At 41.2% G+C, this 25,685-nt stretch overlaps 2 protein-coding genes across 5 annotated transcripts in view; one reads left to right on the forward strand and one right to left on the reverse strand.

Moving 5' to 3' along the window:
* The window catches only part of LOC118414209 (probable JmjC domain-containing histone demethylation protein 2C), a 78,478-nt gene extending 63,601 nt beyond the window's left edge, over window positions 1-14,877 (forward strand). For 2 of the 3 annotated variants that reach the window (XM_035818089.1, XM_035818091.1), the window contains 18 exons: window positions 488-648; window positions 1,421-1,673; window positions 2,549-2,705; window positions 2,967-3,171; window positions 3,568-3,668; window positions 4,062-4,178; window positions 5,000-5,155; window positions 5,483-5,578; window positions 5,830-5,945; window positions 6,142-7,008; window positions 8,755-8,926; window positions 9,949-10,042; window positions 10,917-11,047; window positions 11,360-11,491; window positions 11,704-11,843; window positions 12,046-12,222; window positions 12,618-12,752; window positions 13,216-14,877. In XM_035818089.1, the coding sequence (XP_035673982.1) occupies window positions 488-648; window positions 1,421-1,673; window positions 2,549-2,705; window positions 2,967-3,171; window positions 3,568-3,668; window positions 4,062-4,178; window positions 5,000-5,155; window positions 5,483-5,578; window positions 5,830-5,945; window positions 6,142-7,008; window positions 8,755-8,926; window positions 9,949-10,042; window positions 10,917-11,047; window positions 11,360-11,491; window positions 11,704-11,843; window positions 12,046-12,222; window positions 12,618-12,752; window positions 13,216-13,314 (3,309 nt within the window). In that variant the 3' untranslated portion in view covers window positions 13,315-14,877. The remainder of the gene's footprint in view (window positions 1-487; window positions 649-1,420; window positions 1,674-2,548; window positions 2,706-2,966; window positions 3,172-3,567; window positions 3,669-4,061; window positions 4,179-4,999; window positions 5,156-5,482; window positions 5,579-5,829; window positions 5,946-6,141; window positions 7,009-8,754; window positions 8,927-9,948; window positions 10,043-10,916; window positions 11,048-11,359; window positions 11,492-11,703; window positions 11,844-12,045; window positions 12,223-12,617; window positions 12,753-13,215) is intronic. The other variant, XM_035818090.1, reaches the window with a different exon arrangement.
* A 1,391-nt stretch (window positions 14,878-16,268) lies between these two features.
* LOC118414146 lies at window positions 16,269-25,236 on the reverse strand. 2 transcript variants are annotated; one of them, XM_035817977.1, is made up of 6 exons: window positions 25,056-25,236; window positions 20,243-20,303; window positions 19,453-19,739; window positions 18,708-18,819; window positions 17,403-17,555; window positions 16,269-16,600 (listed from the first exon to the last, which is right to left on the reverse strand). In XM_035817977.1, the coding sequence occupies exons 2-6, from the start codon at window positions 20,292-20,294 to the stop codon at window positions 16,479-16,481; spliced, it is 726 nt and encodes a 241-aa protein (XP_035673870.1). In that variant the 5' UTR covers window positions 20,295-20,303; window positions 25,056-25,236; the 3' UTR covers window positions 16,269-16,478. The 2 variants fall into 2 exon arrangements, with proteins under 2 accessions (XP_035673870.1, XP_035673869.1); XM_035817976.1 differs by having other exon boundaries at window positions 20,207-20,303; window positions 25,056-25,235.
* Window positions 25,237-25,685: the final 449 nt, after the last annotated feature.

Genomic DNA, 25,685 nt, shown 5'->3' on the forward strand with positions numbered 1-25,685 from the left:
CCTTTGCGTACCGGCCACCTGGCCATAGTGGCCACTTTTTGTCAGTCCGTTGGATTTGTAATGATTAAGAAATAGGCTTTGCGGCCACCTGTCCAACGCGGCCACGGCCACATGATTTCTGGACCAGTTGATACAGAAACACTGCCTATTGCAACCATACTGCAGCCTTATGTCACCCTCACCGAGCTTGAAATTGTAGTTAGCGAGGATTTGGACTTCCTGACAGGGTCATTTTTGCGGTAGCAGAAGGTATGCATGCCTTGAGCTTTAAAGTGCAAGTCTTTGTCGGTGAATTTACCGATTGAGACAATGTTACTTGGTGAGAAATATTAGCGGGAACTGAAATCATGTGTAGCTTGCTCATGGTCAATTGATCAACATTTTCTCTATAGTGGCCATATTTCTCCAGTCCCTTGAGTGGCCGCTATAGACAGGTTTAACTGTACCTAACAGTGCTGTGATATTACTTTCTCAAATGTTGATGCAGCAGAAAGTGCCTGCAGATTGTGCTTCCAACACTCCAACACTTGGAGAAGATGAAGGTGCTGGAGATCCAGGCTGCAGGAATGGAGAGGACCCCACTGCAGATAACAACAAGCACAAGCTAAGGAAAAAGAATGCTGGTATCAGCTACCTCAAGAAACACAGGTTAGCATGAAGGGTTATCTAAAGCATACTTTTTCTATCATTTTTTCTCAATTAAAGTAGGCTAATGGCATCAACAGCTAGTTTGTCAAAACTCCCCTACTGCAATATCTGCTGTCACCTTTCATATTTGTTGGCATAAGAGCATTTCATTCATAGAAGATCAACATTGCTCTATTGTGTATAAAGGGACATCTATGCTTTTTCTTACAGTATTTTTTCAAGAATTTTCCGCTGATACTGAACTGCTTGATTTTGGGTCTTCCCCGGCTTTTTCTCCCCTTTGTGGGCTCCCATAGAGCTAGTTTAGATGCTATGATGTTGGTGTGTCTCAGTCTGCAGCTAGTTTCAGTCTCCTTACCTTGTTTTTTTTTCTGAAATGGGCAGTAGATAGTGATAGATTGCAAGGCTAAAAGTGCATATTGGAGAATATAAGAAAATGAATTTTTGATTTTGATTTGTACCTAAACCTAACATCAGATACAGATGGAGAGGTGTAGGTATCTGTACCTAAGCATGTACCTGAGCAACTTGAGTATAAAGTATGAGTAAACAGTAAACAGAATGTTATTTAGCCTCAGGTATCTAAAGCGTAAAACCTGTGCTTTCAAGAGAATCTGTAAGATGGTGCTAATACCAATGCCGATACAACTGTATTCATCTTTTAGGATTCCCTTCATGTAAATGATTTTCACGGTAATGAAACCGTTACCCAGTATACATCCCTAGACAGTACACACTAGACTTGTGTTGAAAGCTTTTAATTTTTCTGTAGGGGCCAGGCCTCCAGTCCTGACAGGAAATGGTCTGGTAAGAAGTCCAGCCTGGATGCTCGCTGCTGCCACAAGCCCAAACCATGTGGCTGCACCCCGGAGAACCAGGCCGAGGCAGCCAAGAAGACTGGGGAAGGAGGGAAAGTGAAGAAAGAGGACAGCAGGAACAGGATGAGGTTGGAGGAGGAAGAAGGAGAGGAAGATGGAGGGACAAGCACAAGGAAAAAACCCAATGGGCAAATAAAGAAGAGAAAGGTCAGGAAAAGCAATCATATATTCTTTGTATTTCATTTAATCCCCTGCCAGTGTCATTACATCCTATTATGGTTTTGTCGTATTTTACATGAACAAAACCATATATATATTACAAGACCATGTACTGTAATTCACTTTGTCTTTTCTGTACTAAACTTTTACGGTCTGAGAAAATTTAACTTGTTCTCGGAACTAAATGTTCACTGTCGCGGCAAGTGCATATAAACATTATTTGTTATCAGTAATGATAAGTTCACGTTACAGTCGTCACCGTAAGAACCGTGAACAGAACAGTACATTGAAAAAATCAGGAATTACAGTATTAGTCATATTTTATATGAACTGCATTTTTGTTGTTTTTAACGCTAGCTTATTGGATTGTAATTTGCATTACCTGTGCTAGGATTGGTCAGCTTGCATATTTGTTGGGACACTTGTAATTTGGTTGGAGAAGATCATCAATAAATGAGACTTATGATGAAAAGGAAGACCTCATGTCACATCCAAATACCCATAACTTAATAGTGGTAAATGAAGGTAATTTCATATTTGTGACAAATTTGATTTAAGGTGAGGTCAGCATATATACCCTAAGTATGTAAAGTAAGGTTATGATTTCCAAGTCAAATGAGACGGGCACAGGTATGTGGTCTTGGAATGGTAGTTAGGACCCAGGACCCAGGTACATGTATATGCTAACAAGTTAGATCTTCAGAAGTATCCAATTATTCACTCCACAAGCCAGCTAGAGCTCTCCATCCCCATATTGTTTGAAGAGTTTGGAAGCTTTCCTAGATATATGAGAACAGCACCTTGTTCAGCCATGAGTTAAGGTAAAGTTAGCAGTTTCTAATGTCCTCACTGCTTCTCCTCAGTCTGAAATAAAGGAGGAGGGGGCCTCTGAAGAACCAGTAAAAAAGAAACGGGGCAGGAAGAAGAAGATTAAAGAGGAACCCACAGATTTTCCTGAGGAGAACAGCAAACCTGAGAAGTCCACTTCTGCCACAAATACCACTAGTAATAAGAGACAAGGTAAATTCATTTTCCAATCTTAAACTCTTGAATTATGGTGAATGGTCTGATGATTTGTAAGAAAAACAATATCCCTACTCTTCAGATTTCATTGTACAGTGTATTTGATCATTTATTCATACCAGGTGTATTTGCTGTAAGGTTACATTTCCCGACTACTCCATTGGAGAAAAGCAAGGATACAAGCCTCTTTCTTCTACGAGGGCCTTGCTTGAGTTGTCTATATGAGAAGTAATATGTGTGTTGATGTGATTGTTGCAGAGGTGGCGTGCCTGCTGACCATGTCTCAGGCCCATCAGAAGTACAGCAAGACCAGGCTGATGAAGCTGGGGCTGTCCTTCACACAGGACGGACCCTGCTCGGACGTCACCCCCAAACTCATGAAGTGTCGGGAGTGCCGCATGTCTGCTGCACAGAAGATAAAGAAGGGCATGAACATCTTTTGTCGCTTCTATGCTTTTAGAAGGTTAGCAGCTTATTTGTATGTACATGTACATGCAATTCAGGGTCTTTGTTTGTCTGTGTTATAAGGCATCATACTGATATCCCAGAAGACAAAATATTCTTGCAACATGGTACCAGAATGCCCTAACCCTCTTATATACCTTGTATAAATTACTGTATAATGCACTTTGGTTGGTAGGCCTATTATGATCTGAAGTCTTAACTTCAGTTACATGACATGTCACCTGGTCAGTACACTTCCATAATGATCATGGCTGCCATATTTTCAGCAATTTCTGCAAGGATACACTTCTGCCAAACACACAAAGTGACTGAAATCTTGATTTGTATTTGTTGATCTGTACAAGTTGACAACTAGTGAACACATGCATGGTTCCTATTTGTTTGATGTTCTCAGGTTAAAATACAGCCAGAAGGGGTTCCTCATGGTTGGAGGGTTCTGTGACCCAGATGATTGTGGGAAGGGTGACATGGACCTTTGGATTCCACACTGGAAAGGTAACCATTTCTACTCTGAGACAAGACAGATGCATTCTCTCAGCTATGATTTAGTAGATTGTACTGTACATGTATATTGCTTGTTCTTTTGCATTACCTGTATGTAGTTCCTGCAAGTATCATGTTTATTTTGTGTTTTTAAGGCTGGACTTGTTTGAGGGCACAAAATTTCCTCAACTTGTTGCGCTTTTTATATTGAAACATGTTTTTTCGGGTGGGCATGACATATATACAACACGGTGTGTTCCGCTTCACGTCAGTCCCAGCCCTCCTTTGTCGATTGGACAGGTACCTTGGGTGATATGGAAAACACTGTGTTGTATTCCATGTGTATATAATGTCTTGTGTGTTCACTGCTGTTTGACTTCACCGTGTTGTATTCCGTGTGTTCAGATGTGGAGCCAGCATTGCGAGTAGATGAGGCCAAGTACATAATCACTCTGGTTGGGGACAAGTTCTGTGAGCTGGTGACATCAGAGCAGGTGGCAAAGAACTGGGGTGTCAATGATGGTATGTCTCAGTTTAGGCTAGTGGACTAAGCTACTCTGCTGCAATGACTAAGTGTTTCACTGGAAATTAATGAAAATTTCAGACTCATTTTGTATATAGGGCAGATACTACAGAAAGTCACAAAGTTCACCTCTATAATGGCTATTATGTTTTTTTAAGAGAGGTCAACTTGCTCAACCTCTGAGAAAAGCTTACTCTGAAAAAAAACTCCCTTTTAGCCCCCGTTTTCTCCTGATTCCACCCATAGGATCCATGGCCAACATCACAAATCTGTCCTTACATGTAGGTCAAGGATTGATCTGCCGAACTGAGCACATTTTGACCTAAAGAGAAAATTTTCAAGGAAAATGAGGATTTTCAAGGATTGTAGGTGACACTACAATCGTATTGCTATAGCCTTCTACTGTGCAACTCCACTGCGATGTCTACCCTATATACTGGTTGTAGGAAGTACACATGTGGGTATTAGCTAAGTGCTACACTGGTGTGCTCCTTTGAACACCCAAAACTGACCAGTCTGAATTTGATAACAGAACACGGACTCAACACATGTATGCGTACATCTAGCATTGTACGCCAATACTCTCCCTTTGGTATTCATATCAGTAAAGATCAGGGGCATCAGCATCAACATTTCTGAACTGATTTGTCTTCCTTAACTTAGAAGGGTGTAGAAAATAACAAACAAAGCTGGTGCAATCAACAAAATGACTGGTGCTAAATGTTTTAAGGAGTATAAGAAACATTCATACATGTACAGTTCCACTATCGGTACAGATTTCCTTCACTCATTGTTCATTTTTGCTGTACTCTAATTTTAGCCAAACCTGTGTGGAAAAGGGCGGTCACCGGGGTGCGCGAGTTGTGTGATCAGTGTGACACGACCCTCTTCAACATCCACTGGGTGTGTGAGAAGTGTGGCTTTGTGGTGTGTCTGGACTGTTTCAGGGCCAGGAAGAACACTCCTCTCACAGACGGTAAGGCAACAAGTGGCACAGAAACTTCAGTTCAATCCATATTTCTCTTTATAGTACATGTATAACAGATCTGATATGTGATAAGCATGCGTATTATTACTAGCATGTATGTTGAGAGTGCCTGTAATCAAGTAGCTCTTGATAGACCACAGGAGCAACAACTTGTACAACAGTAAGTTGTAATGAAGTTTTAGAAGAGGGGGGTTTGTGAAGTACATGTACAGAGTAATGAGGAAAAACGTTCATATCCAGATTCATGTACTTTGTAGCCTTATTGATGTATGAAATGCAAACATGTATTAATAGATTTTCTTTTACAAACTATAGAAGAATTGGATGATGATGACCCATGGCTAGAGTGTATCAAACACCAGCATCACAGACCTGAGAATCTCATGCTAACTCAGATCATCCCAGGCACTGGTGAGTCATTCTTTTATGGTCAAGCTTCCATGTTTGTTATATCCGTTTTTCAGTAGATGATTATATCAGTTTTCAGAATACCAGGTTGCCCAGTTGCCTCCCTCATTACCTCAATGAAAAGAATTGAGCTTCTCATAAATAAAGATTCAAACAAAACCACATGATATTTTTAGCACAGAACGTGTGATACACTGATAAAGATGCACAGTACTTTAAGCTTTTAAATAAACGTTTTTCACTTTGACCCTCAGCTCTTGATGACCTTCGTGAGCTTATACACGAAATTCGAGACAAGTGGAGCATTAAGTCCAACTGCCTTTGTCTGGGGAGGAAGAGGTCTTCAGGTGGTCAGAATGGCATCTCACAGGTAAGTTTAACTTCTTGTACATGGATTGTCACCTCTATAATATTAGGTAGGAGGATTGAGAATGCCATTCCCTTTGTACAGTTACTCTGCTTTGGACTGTGGATAGGGTGAGAATTTCATGTGTAGATGAAAAACAAGGAAGCTGCTTGGAACACTGATGAACGTGGGTGCTAGCTATGTGTGGTGTGTTGTGCAGTTGCTGTGGAATGCAGCCCTGGAGATGGATGCCAAAAGAGACAGGCAGGAGAAGGAGAGGGGTTTAAGCAGTAGCTTCTGCAGCACCCTGCCGTCCTCAACGCTTCATGGAGCCAAGGACAATCAAGGACCACCCGTGTCCGTGGGCGGGGACACTGATCTCTCATCCACATCGGGATCTCTTCCAAGGCAGGACACGGCTAAACAATCTCCCCCGGCTGCCCCTGCATTCGGTCTCCATACCCTAGCAGATGTAGCCAACATGCAATGCAAATTGAATGCTGAGGCGTCCAGACAAGGGGATACAGATCTAGACTTCAGTACCTCCCTGGAGAAAGCATGCACAAAGGCATTCCAGAATTCAAAAAGTACTGAAGGGGATTCTTCTGCTGACAGGACGAGCAAATCTTGTTTAAAAGAAGAAACTGGTGGCACAGTTAAGGATACTAAGGAGCTTAGCAATGAGGCTATTGGATGTAAGACCCTGCGGGAACTGCTAACTCAGAAGGCTGAGAGCTATGACCTGGGGAAAAAGGCCAATGCCTTTGCACCTGTCAGTGGGCAAAAGAGAAGTCGACTCATCACCAGTACACTTGATGAGATCATCTCTACAGTGGTTGAACAGAGCATCCCGATGATCCACTCTCCCACTGCGAAGAAAGGCACGTCCATGCATCAGACACCTGTGTACGACGCAGTGGTGCCATCTGTGGACGAGCCGGTGCCCAGACACACCCTGACTGAGACCAGCGTGTGGTTCCCGGATGTGCCCCACTCCTGGCTGTGCGAGGGCAGGCTCCTGAGGCTACATGATCCCAAGAACTCCAACAACCTGAAGCTGTTCCAGGAGCAGTGGAAGAGGGGCATGGTGAGCCACATATTCTATATGTTTTCTCAACTAGTAATTATTACTTGTTGCCAGTAGAATCTAGGAGAATCTCGAATTGTCACAGGAGAGATTGGAATTCCAGTCTTCCCTAGGACAAAAGGGAATTTAATCTGGTATTAGGATCTGTCCTCGGATGATCCGCGATTCTCCTTGGACATATTGGAATCGTAATATGTCCTAGAATAGACAGGAATTTTACTATCTCCAATTCTGTCAGGAGAAAGTCAAATTCTAGCAGGATAATCTTCAATTCTACTAGATCAAACATTTTTGTAAATAGAATTACTTCAGATTTCAATCAATTTCACTTGAATGAACTGGAAGAAAAATTATGCTTGTACATTGTTCGTTCGTTCGTCCCATAGCCTTTTAATCAGCCGTAGGGGCAGCATAACATGTACATAGCAAGCTCAAAAATGAGTTGAGCATATAGTCATTAACTCAAAATGGTCCTAGGCAAAATTGTGAATTCCAATCTGTCCTAAGACAATATGCAATGGTCTAAACAAGTAAAGTCAATGACCTTATGGTTGTAATGTAGCATGAGGCATGACAAAAGAACTGGTCACCATATATCTAAAATATTTAATATTATTCACCTAGAGTAGAACAGTTTGTAACGTTGAATGTCAGCCTACCTATGCAGAAGTTATGCAGAATTGTTAGTTAATTTGAAGTGATTTGGTAGTTTTCAAAGACATGTTGATCCGCTGTGAACTTCTCTAAGTAGAATGGAAGATTGTCCTGGTAGAATTCCTATTTGTCCCAGGACAGATGGGAATTCTAATTGTGGATTATCCATGAACAAATCCCAATTGCTAGTAGAATTTCCTTTTTTCCATAGATAGATTGGAATTCCAAACTGTCCTAGGAGAATCTCAGATTGCCTTAAGAAAGATTTAAATTTGTCCTAGGTCAGATTGGAGGTGTTATGGTTCCGGGTGAGAATTTGTTGTGACTGCCTAACCCAATAGTCCCTAAGAATAAGACTCAAATCACAGGTTGTTTAAATCACAGGTTGTTTAAATCACAGGTTGTGTCTACAGTTTTGGCTGCAGATTTTCCAGCTATAGCCATAGTAATGTATAATCTTTTATATCACCCCTGGGCCCCCAAATGCCCGTTGTTCGTAGCATTTTTCAGTATCGGAGATTTGGTTGTGCGATGAACACTTCAGGATATTAGTGCGTGATAGCTGAAATGCAGTTTCCTCACCTGATTACCCAGATCGTACATATTATGTGCGTTTCGGGTGTTATAGCGCCATCGGAGATTGTAAAAAAACGTATCACAATGATTTTCTTCCTTTTCAATAATCAAATAGAGAAATTGTTGACCTTCATTGCCATATTAGTCATAAAAGAAAGAAATAAAGAAATAAAGAAATAAAGTCATCATCTCAGGAAAATTCGTTTTTTCTATCTGGTGACCTGTAAAAAATGTCCCCAAATTAGCAGTTTTGGGGTGAAATTATTTTTTACGAAAAATAACTTTTTCCACAGAAAATGTCAAGTAAGCCAGTCAGTCAGTGAAGAGGCACCCCTTTCCGAATTGTCTGAAAAGTGATGATTAGAGCGCCTTTCTGAGAAAGAGTCAGGCAGGCAAATGTTTTTAAAAAACTTTTGACTCCGAGAGCTCATCTGTCCAAGGACAATCCAGGATGAATCTCATGGCTTCCAATCTCTAGTGTGACATACATGATGACTTCTGCTTCTTCTGTCCCAGCCTGTCTTAGTGTCTGGAGTCAACAAGTACCTGAATTCCAACATCTGGCGTCCTGAGGCCTTCAGCCGGGAGTTTGGTGAGCTGGAGAATGACTTGGTCAACTGTCGCAACGGAAATGTCATTCCCAACATTGCCATGAAGAAGTTCTGGGATGGCTTTGAAGATATCCCCAGTGAGTGGATTTTCTGTACATGTAGCCAGTGCACTGGTGCAAAGTATGATTTGATCATCAGTGTCTTATAAGAGACCTTGCTTAACATTTTAATGAACAAAACTTGCAAGTAATAAGCACTTTAACACTTCCAAATACGCTTGTACAGTGGCAGGAATCGTGGGTAAATGTCAAAGGTAAATTAAAAACAAACATAGAAGAGCATGTCAAAATATTATTATGCAAATGCAACAATTAGGGGTGGGTACCGGTACTTCTTATTGGACTAGTCCAGAAAAAACAGAGCTGAAAAAAGTTTGTTGACCGTATGTTGGACCTATTGGAAAATGAACAGATTATATGATGAGGCAGTCACACATTGCGGGGCTTACCGGTCACAAAAATAAAAAAAGCAAAGTAGAGTAGAGTCTATAGTCATTTCTACCAAGTTTTACAGTCAATCTTACAGAGGCAGTTGGCCTTGTAGGATTTTAAAATGCCAGCGGGAGTCGAATACTCCACAAAACAGATTTCTTGATTATGAAATGGATCTTTGACTCGATCATCGTCCATTCACAAGTTCTCAACATACTGAATCATAACCAGCCTGGACCTGATCCTCTGAACCGGACCTGGACCTGAATTTTCTGTACCTGTCTGTACCCACCCTTAGCAACAATGGTTGAGAGGAAACCGTTCACAACCCACAATTCCTGTCGCTGCTCATGCATACTCTGAAATGTGAAAGAACTTATTGTGCATAATTATGCATGTAGCACCGCTGTGCTCATGCAGCTATAGATGCAAATCTGGTCCTTAGTTACTGAGCAAAACATGCAGATAAGGTTGTGCTTATTTGAATGATTAAATTAACAGCTTATTAAACAAAGACGAGGATGAATGAATGTACTGGAGATGCCCAATTTCCAAGCAGATGTTGAGGTGGACAATTGGAAAGTCCAAAGGAGATACCATTTTCCGTTTTGGCCATGCTTCACCCAGTGCAAATCAGGTTAGAACTGTTGTTTGTGTCCTGACTGCAGAGCGTCTGAAGGATGAGGAGACTGGTGACACCATGTTACTGAAGCTGAAAGACTGGCCTCCTGGTGAGGACTTCAGCGAAATGCTACCAAGAAGGTTTGTGCTAATTACATCCTACTGAAACGTACTCAAGTATAAGTAAAGTCATGTTAACTTGATTACATCCATGACATCCATGGGTGCATCAATCTTTGTTCTTTTCCCCAGAAAGTTGTCGACCACAATGTAAATCATACAAAGCAGCTACAAAAGGAACAAATATAAGCCATAAGCAAAAATACTTAATGTGCCAAAGGCTATTACAAAGAGGAAGAAGAAGGTGAAGAATGGAAATGCAGAATCTATTGTTTGGTACCATACTCCTTTGTTCTACCTTCCAACACACTTAGGCACGATCTAGACACAGTTTTCCCTGATATCTGCGAGCCAACAGCTTTTTTCAGCGTCTAGATGGAACTGCAGATATCGCTGTCAAGATGTCAGCAAAATGTTTTTTCCGGAAGGTCCGGAGTATTTGCCCAAACTTCTGGGGTTTTCTAGGGTCCGTTGGTAAACAGGAAACACAACATTTATCTTTCCTAGGCCTAACTATTATTAACATGAACATATAAATGCTATTTATGCAAGTTGGTAATTTTCATCATTGGTGAATTTTCTAAAATCTTTTGTGATTCATGATAGGACTTGTAACTGAAGAAAAGAAGCATATGAAAAGATATCAATCATGCAAATGGCAGATCAGAACCTCATTCAGGCAGGCACATTTCCAGGGTTGGCTGAGTTGGCCTTTAGGGGAAAGAAGCTTACTATGCCCAGGAATGTCACCGTAAAGCTCTTGTAGAGACTGGTGACTTGTGGACAGTTCAGTACTGCAAGTGACCTCAGCAAATTTCTCTGACTTGTTTACTTTCTTGTGCATAACCTTATGGTGTGTAGAACAGCTTGTTAAGTATGTTCTGTTCTTTCACAGATTCCAGGATTTGATGCAGGCACTTCCACTACCAGAGTACACATGTAGAACAGGCAAACTCAACCTGGCCTCCAGACTCCCAGACTTCTTTGTCAGACCTGACCTTGGACCAAAGATGTACAATGCCTATGGTAAATACAAAAAATTATATCCAATAGGAATGTTGTGCATCTTTTGTGAAACATAATAGGGAAAATGAAGAAGGCATGGATGTTTCCTGTGATTTACTTCTCTCTCATCTTTCAAAACTGAGGGGGTAGAGGTGAAGAGGAAGGCCTCCAGTAAAGGATTCCAGACCAGTAGACTTGCTATTTCTAGAATTGTATCGGCTGTCCATCATGTTCTTCATATCAAGTCTTAAAGACAGTATTTTCCACATTTCCATAGCATAAAGCACCAGTGCAATTCTGTAATATGTGATACCACCATACTCCGTCCTTCAGGTTCCGCGGCACATCCTAGTGAAGGCACCACCAACCTCCATCTGGACATCTCTGACGCAGTGAATGTGATGGTGTATGTCGGAATCCCCAATTCTGATGATGAGGGGAATAGCAGCATTGATTATGAGAGAGGTGAGACTCACAGTTTGATTCACCATGCTAATTTTCGCTAAGTAAGGGCGTCACATTGAGATATTGTAGTGGGAACTCAGGGAGCAATAGACCGATCATCACATTGATGATAAAAATGGTCTATTTTTTACAACTGAAGTTTACAGTGCTCTACTCTCTGGATGTCAATGTTTTCTGTGAAAAGCAGTTTTCTTTGTCCCTGTGACATGCAGAAGCTCTGAAGGCGATAGATGACGCAGACTGTGATGACATCATGAGGAGGAGGGTAAGGGAGACAGCAGAGAAACCCGGAGCGCTCTGGCACATCTACTGTGCCAAGGACGCTCCGAAGATTCGCGACTTTCTCATCAAGGTAAGGATGGGGACCTATGTTGTTAACAGGGTCCATTAGGTGCTACAGTGTGTCAGAAAGTCCTTTTTGGATATAGGATGTTGACTGGAAGTATATGTATTTGATTTTTTTTACTTTTAAACTTTTGAAACAAACAAATTCCATAGACTGAGCTATAAAATGTGGATCTGCATGGGGATATGATGATGTTTGCCTCTGTCAGGTTGGTGAAGAGCAGGGGGAGGACTCCCCTGAGGACCACGACCCCATTCACGACCAGAGCTGGTATCTGGACAGTGAGCTGAGGAGACGTCTGTACCAGGAGCATGGTGTGGAGGGCTGGACCATCGTACAGTGTCTGGGGGACGCTGTCTTCATCCCGGGCGGGGCACCCCATCAGGTACATGCAATGTGCTTTCATGTAGACGGTCTGGTGGAGATGTGATGTTGACTTCATGTAAACTATACAATACACGTATACCTGGGTCACTGGTGCCGTGACCCTCACAAAAACACATAGAACACATATTTGATCTATAATGCCTATCAGGCAGTGCAATTGGACAGTCTCTGCTTGAATGTGCTAAGGCTGCGAGCTTGTTTTACTGACTGGGGCAGTCAGGAAATATAAGAAATGAAACTTGACTTGTATGTCTGGGTCCTACAGAGAGGCAAGTGGAGGTGTGTCAAGCTGTGAAGCTATATGCACTGATCACAAAGATAAAGGTAGAATTGCATTGACAATGGCTAACTGTTTGGAGGTGATATTTTTATCTTTGTTGTCTTTATTACTAGGTGAGGAATCTCCACAGCTGCATCAAGGTGGCTGAGGACTTTGTGTCCCCAGAACATGTCAGCCACTGCTTCCGCCTGACCCAGGAGTTCCGCAAGCTGTCTGATACACATACCAATCATGAAGACAAGCTGCAGGTGGGATTTTCACTCTATTGCACATTGCAGAATTGTAAAAAATGATTCTTAAAGAAGAGTTGTGACCCATGGCTGATTTTATTATCTTTGGTTAGTCTTCTGAAAAAAAGATGAATTTTATGCAAGTTGACATAGGCCCCCTTTAGACAGACACTTGTATAGTCGTGCGACTGTTGTTGTCCACGATGTCTTCGGCTAAGGTATTTTTAGGCTGTCTAAAGAAAATAGTCGTGTGAAGGTTTTTCCTCAAATCATCATGCGACCACCTTGGACCTGGTCACACGGTGACAGAAGTGGATCATATGCTGATTCAGTCAAACCTGTATTAGCGGCCACCTTTGCATAAACAACCGTTGCCAACAACGATAGACAATAACAGACTATTTAAGTGTTGTCTGTCTGAAGCAGGCCATAATCTCATGTTTTGTTACAGTGTTGTTGTTGTTGTTTCTTTATCAATCAGATCAAGAACATCATCTACCATGCCATCAAGGATTCTGTGAGTTGCCTGAAATACTATGAAGAGAATGTTCCTCTGGATAGTCTTTCTGCATCACAATGACCTGAAAGATATAGACTGACAGAGACCTACTGGCTTTTGCCCCCTGAACTGGTGGAACTTGGGATTCCAGACTTCAAACCTCAAATGTGGGACGGATGTATGGAACAGATTTATTAATATGATGATAAAAATGAAAGAATGGTCCATCAACTGAACAATCAAGGAAGATGATCCCCCTTAAAGCATGCAGGTTGATTTTAGCAAGATTTTATCAGCTAAAAGATTATTGGTAACTGATTCCAATTACCTGTAGGCTTTTTTGTATTGCCTTCAAAATTTAGTTTAAAAATGATTACAAATATTGTACCTTTAACGTGTTATAAAATGTTACCATTCAAAAAAATGCCCTTGGTTTCCCAAATGAAGTAGCATTGGAGAGCAAACTCTGCTGCATCATCTTGAAACAGTTAATGGATACTTGTATGTCATACTCAATTTGATCAATCAGGCTCATGTTGGTGGGGGAATAAAGAAAGAATAGCAAAGGCAGCAAGCAGACAATACTGTGTGTACTTTGAGAGCTGTATAGAATTCTTAGATTGCTGCTGCCAAATGTTAACAAGCTCCAACTCAGGATGTACAGAATCAAAGACTTTATCCATGAAGTATGAATGAGTTTGTAGTCCGAGTGTAATTCTGTGTCAATAATTTTTCATCTTGCTCATATGTAAATAGCTATCACGTGGTATGTGTGTGTGTTGATTTTGACACAAAGGTACATGCATGTACTTATATGTAGTGGTGAAACTGTCTGACTGGATAGTGTTTTTTGAACTTGGATTGTTGTTCCGTGCTTGAACTAAAAATGTTGTACCATTGATTATCCCAGGCAATCTACTGTGTTGTATGATATCCAGTTACATATATTGGTGCTTGCATGATGTGGTCTTGTTATGTCCAAGATTGGTGTGTATTTCAAATAAGGGAACAAGCTGCATTAGAAAAGTAAAGTTGTGGAGAATATTTGAAGATGCATTGTGTAACATGTGTTTTCTACGACAGAGAAGTTTACTCTTTTTCCTACCATATTGTCAACCAATTGTAATTGTATTAGATACCAGAGAAAAATGATGATGACTTTGATATAGAAACATGGTGGTTGATAGTGGCACACAAGATGTACTAACAGGTATCATGTGATTGGATACAAAGTTAATGTGATGTGGAACTAATTAAAATCGTGCCTTTGATTTTTTAGTACTATTTTTCAGCAAGCTAACTTGATATGGCTTAGATAGGACAGCTTTTTGTCACTTCTGTTATGGAAAGGTTTGGGGAAGGAGCAAATATTTGCTCTTAGCTTAAAGCTAGCCTTAACCCAGATAAGATTTCAGCAGAATGCTTTGAAGCGTTGAATGCTTCCCTCCTTGTACATAAAGTTGTGTATAGGAATATTTTTATACATGAGAAGACAGGTATGTACACTTGCTCTGTGACTTTGGAGAAGACGTCTACCTATTTTATTGGAGAAAATGTAAAGCATGACATTGCTTGGCTTTTAGAATATACTGTTGAAATCAAGACATTGTTCACTATTAAAGATTGATTTTGGTTTGTACATGACAACTGTGTTGGAATTGTTTCATTTCTTGACTACTTGTATTCTACTGCTTGAGAGTGACCCTGCTTCCCATTCTTTGGATTAACTCTTTTTAAATGTCAATTTTGATGTTTTGTTGGAAATTTTGTCCCTAATATGTGTTTCCTATGTTAATGTGTTATTATATGATAGAAAATGGAGGTAGCATTCTGACAAGTTCAAAGAAGAAAAACGTTTATACTGGTCCCTACACCTACCGGTAACTTTTGGTGTTTTTAGTCCTGTGTTCAACCTTCTTGACAACTTAGATTTCATACTGAAGTCAACCTTTTTTTTTGGCCAAACTTTTTTTTATTCGCTCGCTCGCATCTGTTCTGGAGATCCCAGAGGATGTCATCCATATAATCAAATCAACATGGCCTAACCAAGGAGGTTATATCACAACCTCCTTGGCCTAACCAATTTTGTTTCTTCTTGGAATTGCCTCTCCAATTTTTATGTACTTTTTAGTTAGTTATGAATTAAAAGTTATTACTTTGCAAGCAAAACAGACAAACCTGGTTACAGTAACACTCTAGTCCTGACTGACCTCATACTGACTTTGATCATGCGCACCTTTTATAGTGTGCACTACCTGACTACAGTCTCTAAACTCCTGGCGTTAGATCATCCCCTGCATGGGTATGTGCCTTTCTACCAAATCAAAAAAAGCTAATCAAGTATAGCTACATGCATCTCAACCCAAGTATGAAATAACTGTATATGGGGTGAGGGGATATTCCTTCAGCTACAAGACTGAGTTCTGATCCATCAACTTCTCTATTTTTTTATTTATTTATTAGAGGGAAAAAACTTATTTTCATGTCAAAGTAATGCACAAAATTGGGAAGTTTCACGTTGGATTAAACCCATTAAAAATATTTTCAGGCAAACGCAACTGCTGGCAGAAAAGAAAACCCTTGCAAGTATTTTAGTCAATTATAAAGAAAATTCTCATACATTTTTTTAATCATTCAAGGTGCACGGTATTAGCCTAGGTACCATCAAGTTAGTATTTCGCTCTGACATTTCTCACGCTGTTATTCCATCTCTGAACCTTGACATCTCTAACATCTGGAACTGTCCAAAACCCTACACATGAGCGAATTGAACAGGCGGTTCAACACCCAAAATGCCTTACTTGTTAGGCCTGTTGTCTAGCGAGCTAGCCCATTCCGTAATTCCCTTATTTATTAACTGATGTCATCACCAATAGGTTTGATTGTGCCTTTCCTTTGAGATGACTGTGAATTCATTGTCTTACTCTTAGTAATCAGTGATCAATCCAAATAAAGTTTCCAACTTTTTTGTGAGCTTAGTTGTCACACACAATAAGCTTAGATCAGTTAACACACAATAAGAAGCAACAAAAAGGCTATGAAATCAGAATTTTATTCAGTCACCTGACAGGAAACAATAAATAAAAACAGTATTGCAAGACAGTACTAGAAATACGAATTAACCAGTGTTTTCACAAATTCATTACGTAAATGTTAGCAAGAAGACGAAATCCCATTGTTTCTATACATTTAAATTGCATATGCTGCAAAAAAGGCACTTGCTGCTGAAAAGGAAAGCTTATGGCTTAAACAATATCTGGTGAAGAGTTGAAGAGGGGTTCAAAATCCACCAGGTCAGGGAGGTCAACAGGTCCTAAGTCACTGCAGAGGTCTGGTAGGTTCAGCTCCAGGTCCAAGGGCTCATCACCTGTGAACAATTATTTTTTATCTTCATGCAAGTTCATACCCAAAGGCTAATTGCAAACAACGTGAAGCAGTGGTATACAATGTCATGATTGTATACTTAACGAAGGAAAGTGGGGTAAAATAGGGTAGCAGAAGTTGGTAAAGTTTGGTGACATCATTGTAACTTCTGCCACTGGCCAGGGTAGGGTAGCAGCTGGCAGAAGTTAAGTGATGTAATCTACTAGTAATAGTAGTATCTTTGCACGGTGAGTACAATAAGGCTGCCAGATGTATAAAGTTAAGCTTTGAGGATTCTTGGTTTGAACGTACGTAATGTTACCCTGCAACATTGCTCCGTTTCTGTGACAGTGTCTGTTATGGCTATGTAGAAGGAAGTTGATTAAGTACAAGGAAATAAAATACAAGTGGTTGATATAAATTGTACGCAAGTCAGAAAATATGGAAAAGTGACCCGACGAACATCATACGGCATTACTTCGGACAACTGGCAGGATTTAGGATGACATAACACCTAGCTTCTGACAACTGCCGGGTCTGTGGCAGAAGTTAGGACACCTAACTTTGATTTCAGTTGTGTCCAATGGCTTACGGAAAAGCCAGAACTTACATTGGAAGTACTAGTAAAACGATTTTAACTTCCTTCAGCTTCTGCTATTTCACCCTAATACTTGACATGAATGCACTTAACACACATCATATACAATGCTTCATTGTTCATTCAATCTGTGACTTTTTGACAGCAATATTTTGCAATACAGCAATATTTTAAGTGTTCTACAAAACAAAACAAAAAACATTCTTACAACTTGGTCTTCTGACTTGTTCATACATAAATTTGTTGATGGGTAGAGCTGGTTCATGGGTAGAGCTGGCCATGAAGGGAATGCTCCAGTTTCTCAGGAAGTTCCCAACTAGGAAGGAGGGTCTCTCATCCGCAGGAAAAATGCTGTGGTCATCTGCAGGAAAGAACAAATCATAACCATCCGTCAACCCCTTCTTATTTTCTGTACGTCTGAAACTAAACTGGCTCCTGCAGTTTAAAAAAAACACACACCACTTAGACTTACTCTCAGCATCAAGACCAAAGCATGTCCAGAACTAATCCACTCTGACGTTAACTATACTATATGCAGTCGCAAATGAAGGAATGGGTTCAAGCGCTCGTTCGTACACCCAAAACGCCTCTGCCCAGTCCGCTTACGGGAGGGCTGTTGTCAGCGAACGAATGCTCTAGAACCTATTCCTTAATTTGCTCATTAACTGAGATTACCACAAAAAGGTTTGAATGTGCAGGTCTCCAGACGGGTAGCAGAAGCGAACATAGGACTAGGAGTGAAACTACTACCCGGATGGTATCCAGGCTAGATCTACCCTGGCTACACTAGTAGTACGCATATACCAAATATCAGTACAATCCATTCAGACATTCTCGAGTTATGATGGTCTTCTACAAACACACATACACTGTACCAAAAACATAACCTTTTTGTTGAAGGCAATCATCTCAACTAAGTTACTGCCTTTGTTCAGAAAATGATTGAATTGATTTTATTACCCTTCATTATACTGAGATTCTACAGACCGGGGCCTAAGAAACCATATGGTACCTGGTTAATATTCTCTCCATAAGAAGTTACTCTGGTGGAGATTATACTACTACTGTAACTACATTGTTGTATTTAAAGGGAAGGTAAAGGTATACGTGTAGTCCCAAGGTTTTTGTTAAGCCTGTCGATGAAGATTAGACTTCCAGGTAATAAGATATGCCCAAAAGCAGTTACTCAAGCAACTAAATAGATTTTGGAAATGGTCAGACATTTCCGATAGTATACTGTAAACGTATTCAAGTTTGCGGTGATTTAATTTCGAGGTAGCGGGAAAAGAACGGTTTGCTGTGGTTTTAAGTTCGCGGTAGCACCCTGCACTGTAGGCCCTTACTGCCATAGAAAAATTTTCGTGGTGGTTTTAAGTTCGCGGTAAATTGCCAAGGCGAAAACCGCGAACAGAAAACCGCGGCGAATATTTCTGCATTTCCAGTCATGTAACATACATGTACCCACCACTGTCCTCATGAATATGCATGATCTCCATGAGTGTAACATACCCACCACTGTCCTCATGAATATGCATGGCCTCCATGTCAGGAAGGTTGTCGGGGTTGGAAGGACTTCTGTCTGTGTGAACCTTGACCTCAACTTCCTTGGGTCCTCTCCTTTTGATCTGAACACACAAACATGCAAATACCTGAGTCCCTAAAAATCTTTCCAACATCAGATAATAGTGGCATACTATTGACTCAGCATTAAGATATTGAGAAATTTTGAGATAGACGATGCAGTGTTCTCATCAGGAATGATTTTTTTCACAGCATAAGGGCATGTTAACGCAGCAAAGCTATGTGGGTAGGCAATTCAGGCATGAGCATTGTACTTGTAAAAGGTCTGGGGAATACTTTCAGCTTGAAAAAACTAACAAACACTACCACTGCACAGTTGCTGCACCTGTTTGTTAAAAACTTTGAGTAACGTTACATGTTTTATGTATGTACTTATGTCCTTTATGAATTAAAAATTCTACTGCAATGATCAATGTACCCACAATGACATTGTGAGGTCTCAGAGGAGCTTAAAAAGATGCACTTACTAAGTAGGCTAATTTACAATACCGGAATAGCTGTTGAATTTCTTCAGAGTTTTCATAGTAAATTATATTCAGTTGGTGAATTTGTTTCATTTTGTGAAAAATAGGGGTGGATGATCAAGATAATCATATCGTTCCGTGCCAGGGGTGGGAGAACAAATTAATTCTATGGTGTGGGGCACTGTGGGCTGAGTACCCTAAGAGCAGACCTACCTGAGCCGGTGTCATACTGGTTTGTCTCAGTCCTCCTGTCTTCTGGTGGGGCTTCTTTAACCCTGGAGTTTTGCTAAGAGAAGACTTCCTGATCATGCCATTCTCCACGTTCCTTACCCCCAGGGGTTTGGGTAAGTTGGGAGTCATCAGGGAGAGGCCAGGTTTCTTGGCAGTAGCAGGTGTCTGTGACGGCTGCTGGTGGGGAGCCTTGTTGATGTCGCCGAGGGCTCGTCTGGGCGTGAACAGGCGAGTTGGGGCATTGTTGGCCTGGAATGCTTTTGGTGCAACTGAAACAGATGAAAAGTGTCATTTTCTCTTAGCTTTCAATATCCACATGTCATTTTCTCTTACCTTTCAATATCCACACATTTCTGATACGATGTTTCTATATGTTACATCAGTATTTACCAGATCTTATCTATCTAAGTGCAGTAGATTATAGGAAGATGTGTAGGTTTTGGTTTCTAGGTAAGGAGGAACAAGTTTCCCCAATTCCGAGTAAATGTGTGCAGAGACATGAATTGTAGGTAATATGTCAAGGGCGTGGGTGAGTACAAATAGTCCTTGTCAACTATCATCTCGATTAGAAAAACCATGTCCAGACGTGATTCGTTAATGTCCCACTCCCAGGGAATTTCACCTTTGACATATTACATTTGTCATAGTTCCCAACTTCTTGTAGCTACACATACGTACTCAGAAGTTTGAACTAGCTTATACTGTTATAGAAAATGCTTCATGTTGAGCATCTGACCAGCTGTGCCTGATTTGGATGGAAGTCTGTTCACACCATGGGCTCTGTGCAGGGTCAAGTTTTCCTTCTCCACAATACTGGATGCCATGCTCAGCTCCTAAAACAAAACAAAGACTTCCTATCAGGGTTGTAGCCAGCCAGAAATCATTTTCAGTCCCCTTAATTTTGAATGGCTTTGGCGCAGCATTCCTAGGGGGGTCCGGGGGCATGTGCCTATGGAAATTTTGAAATCTAGACCCTCTGAAATGCTATTTCCTGCATTTTGAGGGTTAAATTTTGCTCACAGAGGACGGAATGGGGGGAAATTTTTTCAGTCCCCAGCTGCAAAATTCCTTCAAAGGACTGAAGGACGGGTGCTGGCTACAACCCTGCTTCCTATTAATTTCCAACATGAAAACAAATAAAACAAGAGTTCGTAGACCTCAGGCCTGCATGAAATGTATTGGGTTTCTGTAGACCTATTGTGTATTTTTGCCTTTTTGTCTGTGGTATGTGGTTGGAAAAATGAGCTTTTTACTGTGTTGGTTGTGCACCATTCAAAAGTCTGAAATTCCATTTTCTGAATTTGTAAGTTTGGACATGGATGAACATTACTTATTTTGGATTTCTTAAGTATGTAACCAACCACAGTACCTTGAAGTTGTTGAGACGCAACCTTTTTTTGTCTCAGATGGCCCATGTACATGTAGTTACTCTGTCACATGATATATTCAGTACTAATATCTTCCTATTTCAATGTACTGACCTAATGCAGCTGCTAAATCTCCTTGGTTTGTGTTCTTCCAATGATATTCATTAAAGATTTATTTCTGGGGTGTTATTCACTTGACATCGGAAGGTTACTTGCATAATTTGACCAATGATACTTTTATAGTAGTTCCATAGACATTAGACAATATGAATAGTGCTGGCCCCCATGATGCAGCAGCAACAGTTAGTCCCCAGGGTGGTATGATATTTTCATTCAATCCATCCAACCCAAATCTAAATCTCCTGTAGTATCTAAGCCAAATTTAACAGCATAATTTACTATGAAAAATGTCCTTGTCAATCCCATTTATAGATGGCAAGCTGCTGGCAATGGAAGCTTTGAAAACTTCAGAAGCTGTTGTAGTCAGAGCAAACACCCAGCAAACATCCCCCCAAACCAATGAGCAGTTGCTTAGAAGGGGAATTTCATCATATATTTGCCGCGACAAAATGCAACAAACGATACTGAATTTAAAACAGAACCAAGCTAAGCCTCTACCACTTAACCCTGCCCGTACTATAGATTAAGCAGGCCCAAAAACCAAGCGAATATGACTAGCCCAAAACTACAAATTACCTGTATACACACAATACAGTATGGAATTGGAAATGGCATTACCAAAGAAACAAAAAGAAACACAGGACAAATCATACACATACCTTTCTCTTATGCCCACGCTCTATACAGTTCTCCTCCACATTAGAAAATTGCATCTTCTTCTGTTTAAGTTCAAGTTCAACCATGATTGCCAACAGGGTAAAGGAACTTGTACCAGAACTTTAAACTCTGTACTATACAGCTCTAGAAACACCACAAAGAGTAATAAGCAAACTCCAATTATACCTGACCAACAGATATATCATCTGGTACACTCCCGTCATCTGGCACACCGTCAGTGCCACTAAGACAGGGGATACAAAGTAACCTGATACATTGAAGGTTGCCCCAGGCCAGATGATGGTTCTACACCCAACCGTAATCTGTTTTCAGAACCAAGCAGATATTGGGAGGATGCCCCAACCACACCAAAACAGGGTCAACCTATACAGTATCAAGTTCAAGCACTAGGAGGCCCAAAATCAAACCTCACCACCAGGACACCACCAACAACTCACGTACCAAATAGCAACATAATGGCACCTTGCGTTCCGGAGATACAGCGCACGCCCCGTGCCCGCACAAAAGGTAACCTAAAATGTCAAGTTCAAGCACCAAGGGCGCCAAAATCAAAATTGAGAATTATTCAGCCACCGCCGACACATGTGCCAAATATCATCGCGCCCGCACCAACCGTTCAGAAGATATAACTCCGGAAATACCCCTCCCGGACACAAAATTCGACCTGCCGCGTCAAGTTCAAACGCGACAAGGCCCAAAGTCAATCCTAGGCAACAGGCAACAGCCCCCCACCCATGCACCAAAAATCGTCGCAATGGCGCGTATCGTTCCGGACACACAGCGCCAAAAGTGCCCCCAAAACACCAAAAATGCCACCTGCATTGTCAAGTTCAAGCGCCAGGAGGCCCAAAATCAAACCTGAGTGTCAGGCCACCACCCCCAACCCACGTACCAAAAATCGTCGTGCTCGCACCATCCGTTCTCGAGATACAGCGCCCTAAATCCCCAGCTTCCAAATTTTCCCACGCCCGTGAAAACCATACCTGCATACATGCAGGTAACCAATGATCTCAGATGTCATAAAGGTCCACTATGAAACATTTTGGTCCCAACATTGGAAATATTATCGAGAACAAAACATTCATGTGAATCACTGAATGACACACTTTCCAGCATATTTGCTTCGTTTCGTATTTCTGTTGAAGTGTGCAAAATAATACTGCACAAGAATTCCTCTGAACTAGAACCACCATCACATACATCATGCATCATCTCTATGAAATACTAGTACATTGTATTCTGATTATACAAATGATTTGCACATCTACATAAATTGTGCTTGGTTATGTACACCTTTAACTAACTTTAAATGCACAGGTCACAATGTTGACAATTCAATCATTTATGTACTTAACTTAGGCCTGATTTACACTTGTTTCTTGAATCTAGTACGACTACGAGACACCGTAGTCTACTATTGTAGTAGACTACAGATTTGCGTCCGTTTACACTCACTGACATGGAGCCTAGTGGGACCATGATAGGTAAAGTCAGCGTACCATGATTGTGGAGAAACAGTAGTGACTAATTAATGTGACCTTTGACACTTGGAGGGCGCGGGAATCTTACATTTGTGAAAAAGTGTTTTTTTAAAGGCCCCCTGAAAAATAGGCCCACAAGTCGACAAAATTCTTAAGGGAATGAAACAGGGAAATCTGACTCTGAGGACTAAGAAAGTTGCACAGATTCCTGACTAAGGAAATTATATAATGGCTATCAGGGCTCGAAATACTGGGTGCATGTGCACCCAGGTGCACTCAAAATTGGAGCTCTGCAACTTTTGTGGGTGCACAGGGTGCACCTAAATATTTTCTTATAATAGGTATGTAAAGATAATATCAAAGTATACTAGTAAACATCATATTCTTGACATCTAAGTGTTAGAAAGATATTAAAAATGTCTGTCCTGGTACTTGTTTAAGAATTTGATATACATTGTAGCTTGTAACTAACTTGTAGGATGTTATTTAATTTTTTAAATCGCGAAATTGTCCTCAGTCAGGGCTAGGAGATATGTAGCCACGGTAAATCAGAAAAATATATTTATGTCACCACGATGAGACAACCAAACCGTTGAGTTTTCCACCTCGGAAAATCGTCTAGCACAAGTATGATAATAATAATAATATCCGATGTATTTGCAGCCAGTAGGTAGCCAAATTTTCATCTCCAAGCAGGTCCTACAACGGCATAAAATAGTACCAAACTGGCCCAGGAGTGGCAAAACTACCGAGGTCACGGGTAAATTTCTCATCACTCGGTTTCCAGTGATGAAGTCGCGTCGTCACTGGCTTACCAGTGGGGAATATTTATCGTCACTAGTTTTCCAGTGATGAGGAAACTTCAGCTGGTAAACCAGTGACGACAAATATTCAGATTATTTACTGATGAAAAAGGAATCATCGTTTCAGTTGAGGGGATTTCAAAGACGTTCATCACTGGGCCCCGATTGACGAGCGGAGTTCATCACTGGGTCCCGAGTGACGAGCAGAGTTCATCACTGGAAACCGAGTGACGAGTCAAGTTTCATCACTGGAATTCCAGTGCCGAGAGAGCTTCATCACTGGAACAAAGCAATTCATCACTGGGAAACCAGTGACAAGCTTTCTTCGTCACTGGGCGTCCTGTGATGACGCCATTTTAAATATATTGTCGTCACTGGAAGCCCAGTGAGGAACCCGTGACCCGCGTAGCCTTGCCCAGGAGTGTAGTCAGCCAAGAGGTGTGCATTTGCCCCGGTAGCGAAACTCACTCCTAAGCCGGCTTCACTCCAGCTTTTTATACTATCTCATGCTACCGTAGGATCTGCTTGGAGATTACCCAAATTTTGGGTATGATTGAGGCTGATTTACGTGGTCGAGGCGCCTCCTAGAGCACGGGAGTCGACCCCCGTTTTACGTCCCTTCCGAGAGACGACTTCGTGGATTTTTTGGTCCGGCTACTATGAAGATTGAGCTGTTGTTGTTAAGCGACGTAGCTTAGCAAAAAATGTCGGATCTAACCAAGGAGGTTGAATATTCCCTTATTCAACCTCCTTGATCTAACTAAGGAGGTTGAAAGTAGTCTCCAAGCAGACCCAAGGGTGCCTTAGAGATAGTATCAAAGCTGGCCAGGGACTTAGTACGGCACCAAGTGTGCCGGTGCCCGTTTGACTCCCTTAGCCGGCTATCTCCCTTTGGCCGGCTATACTCCTTTGCCAGCTTTGATACTATTTCTAAGGCACCGTAGGGTCTGCTTGGAGACTAGTTGAAAGAGTTAGGCCTTGATTTATCAGTATCATGTCACGCTACCGTCCATCCTGGTCACGCTACACAGACTATAAATTAATATACCAAAACGTCACATTTGTACGTATTTCGGTATGTACGGGTAGAGGGTTCTATTGCACAGCCACTCACACTCTGTGAAAACGGGTCTTACCTCAAAATACCTGTATAAACTGTCAGAAATGTTGGCTGTTCTGGAGTCGTTTGAGCACAGAACAGGCGTTGGAGGTTCAAGAGACGCGCTGCAGAGGTACCGACCAATCAGGTTGTCGGATTTAAGTCATGTGACAAGGAGCGTACCACTACCACTACAAGGGAACCTTTAGGTATCGGACCGGAGTTTCTTTGACGATTTCGGTAGGCGGACAGGCATGCAATCTGGTGGCCACTGTTATATACCATCGGGAAAAGCATGCTTAGATATTAGTAAGGAAGGGCGACAAAAAGGCCTACTAAAAAATGATTCATTCCAGATAAGAAAGGATTGAACTGGGACGGTGGGACCTATGGGTATTTAGAATCTTCTATGTACATTTACTGTGTATGATCAAGGAGGTTTTTTTATCATACCAAGGAGGTTTAAACCTCCTTGGTATGATGGAACGCAATAAAGTAGGTTTGTGTTGTGACTTTCAGGTGAGGCTCAAGATGATATTATCATAATCGGCAGCCACCAAAGAAGCACCAAATGTGCAAAGAAGTACCAAATGTGCAAAGAAGTCAACGATAGTGACTTTAAATTCTGCAATGAGTGTAACTAGTTAAGTCCCCAAGGAAAACCGTT

This window comes from Branchiostoma floridae, chromosome 4 (assembly GCF_000003815.2).
Source record: "Branchiostoma floridae strain S238N-H82 chromosome 4, Bfl_VNyyK, whole genome shotgun sequence".
NCBI lineage: Eukaryota > Metazoa > Chordata > Leptocardii > Amphioxiformes > Branchiostomatidae > Branchiostoma > Branchiostoma floridae.

Excerpts from the sequence above, each read along its gene's own strand:
- LOC118414146 (XM_035817976.1), bottom strand. The coding sequence starts at position 20,294 with ATGGCATCCAGTATTGTGGAGAAGGAAAACTTGACCCTGCACAGAGCC. Across the intron at positions 18,820-19,452 it reads CCAGTATGACACCGGCTCAG|ATCAAAAGGAGAGGACCCAA; the intron begins GTAGGTCTGCTC and ends TTGTGTGTTCAG. Across the intron at positions 16,601-17,402 it reads ACAAGTCAGAAGACCAAGTT|GTGATGAGCCCTTGGACCTG; the intron begins GTAAGAATGTTT and ends AATTGTTCACAG.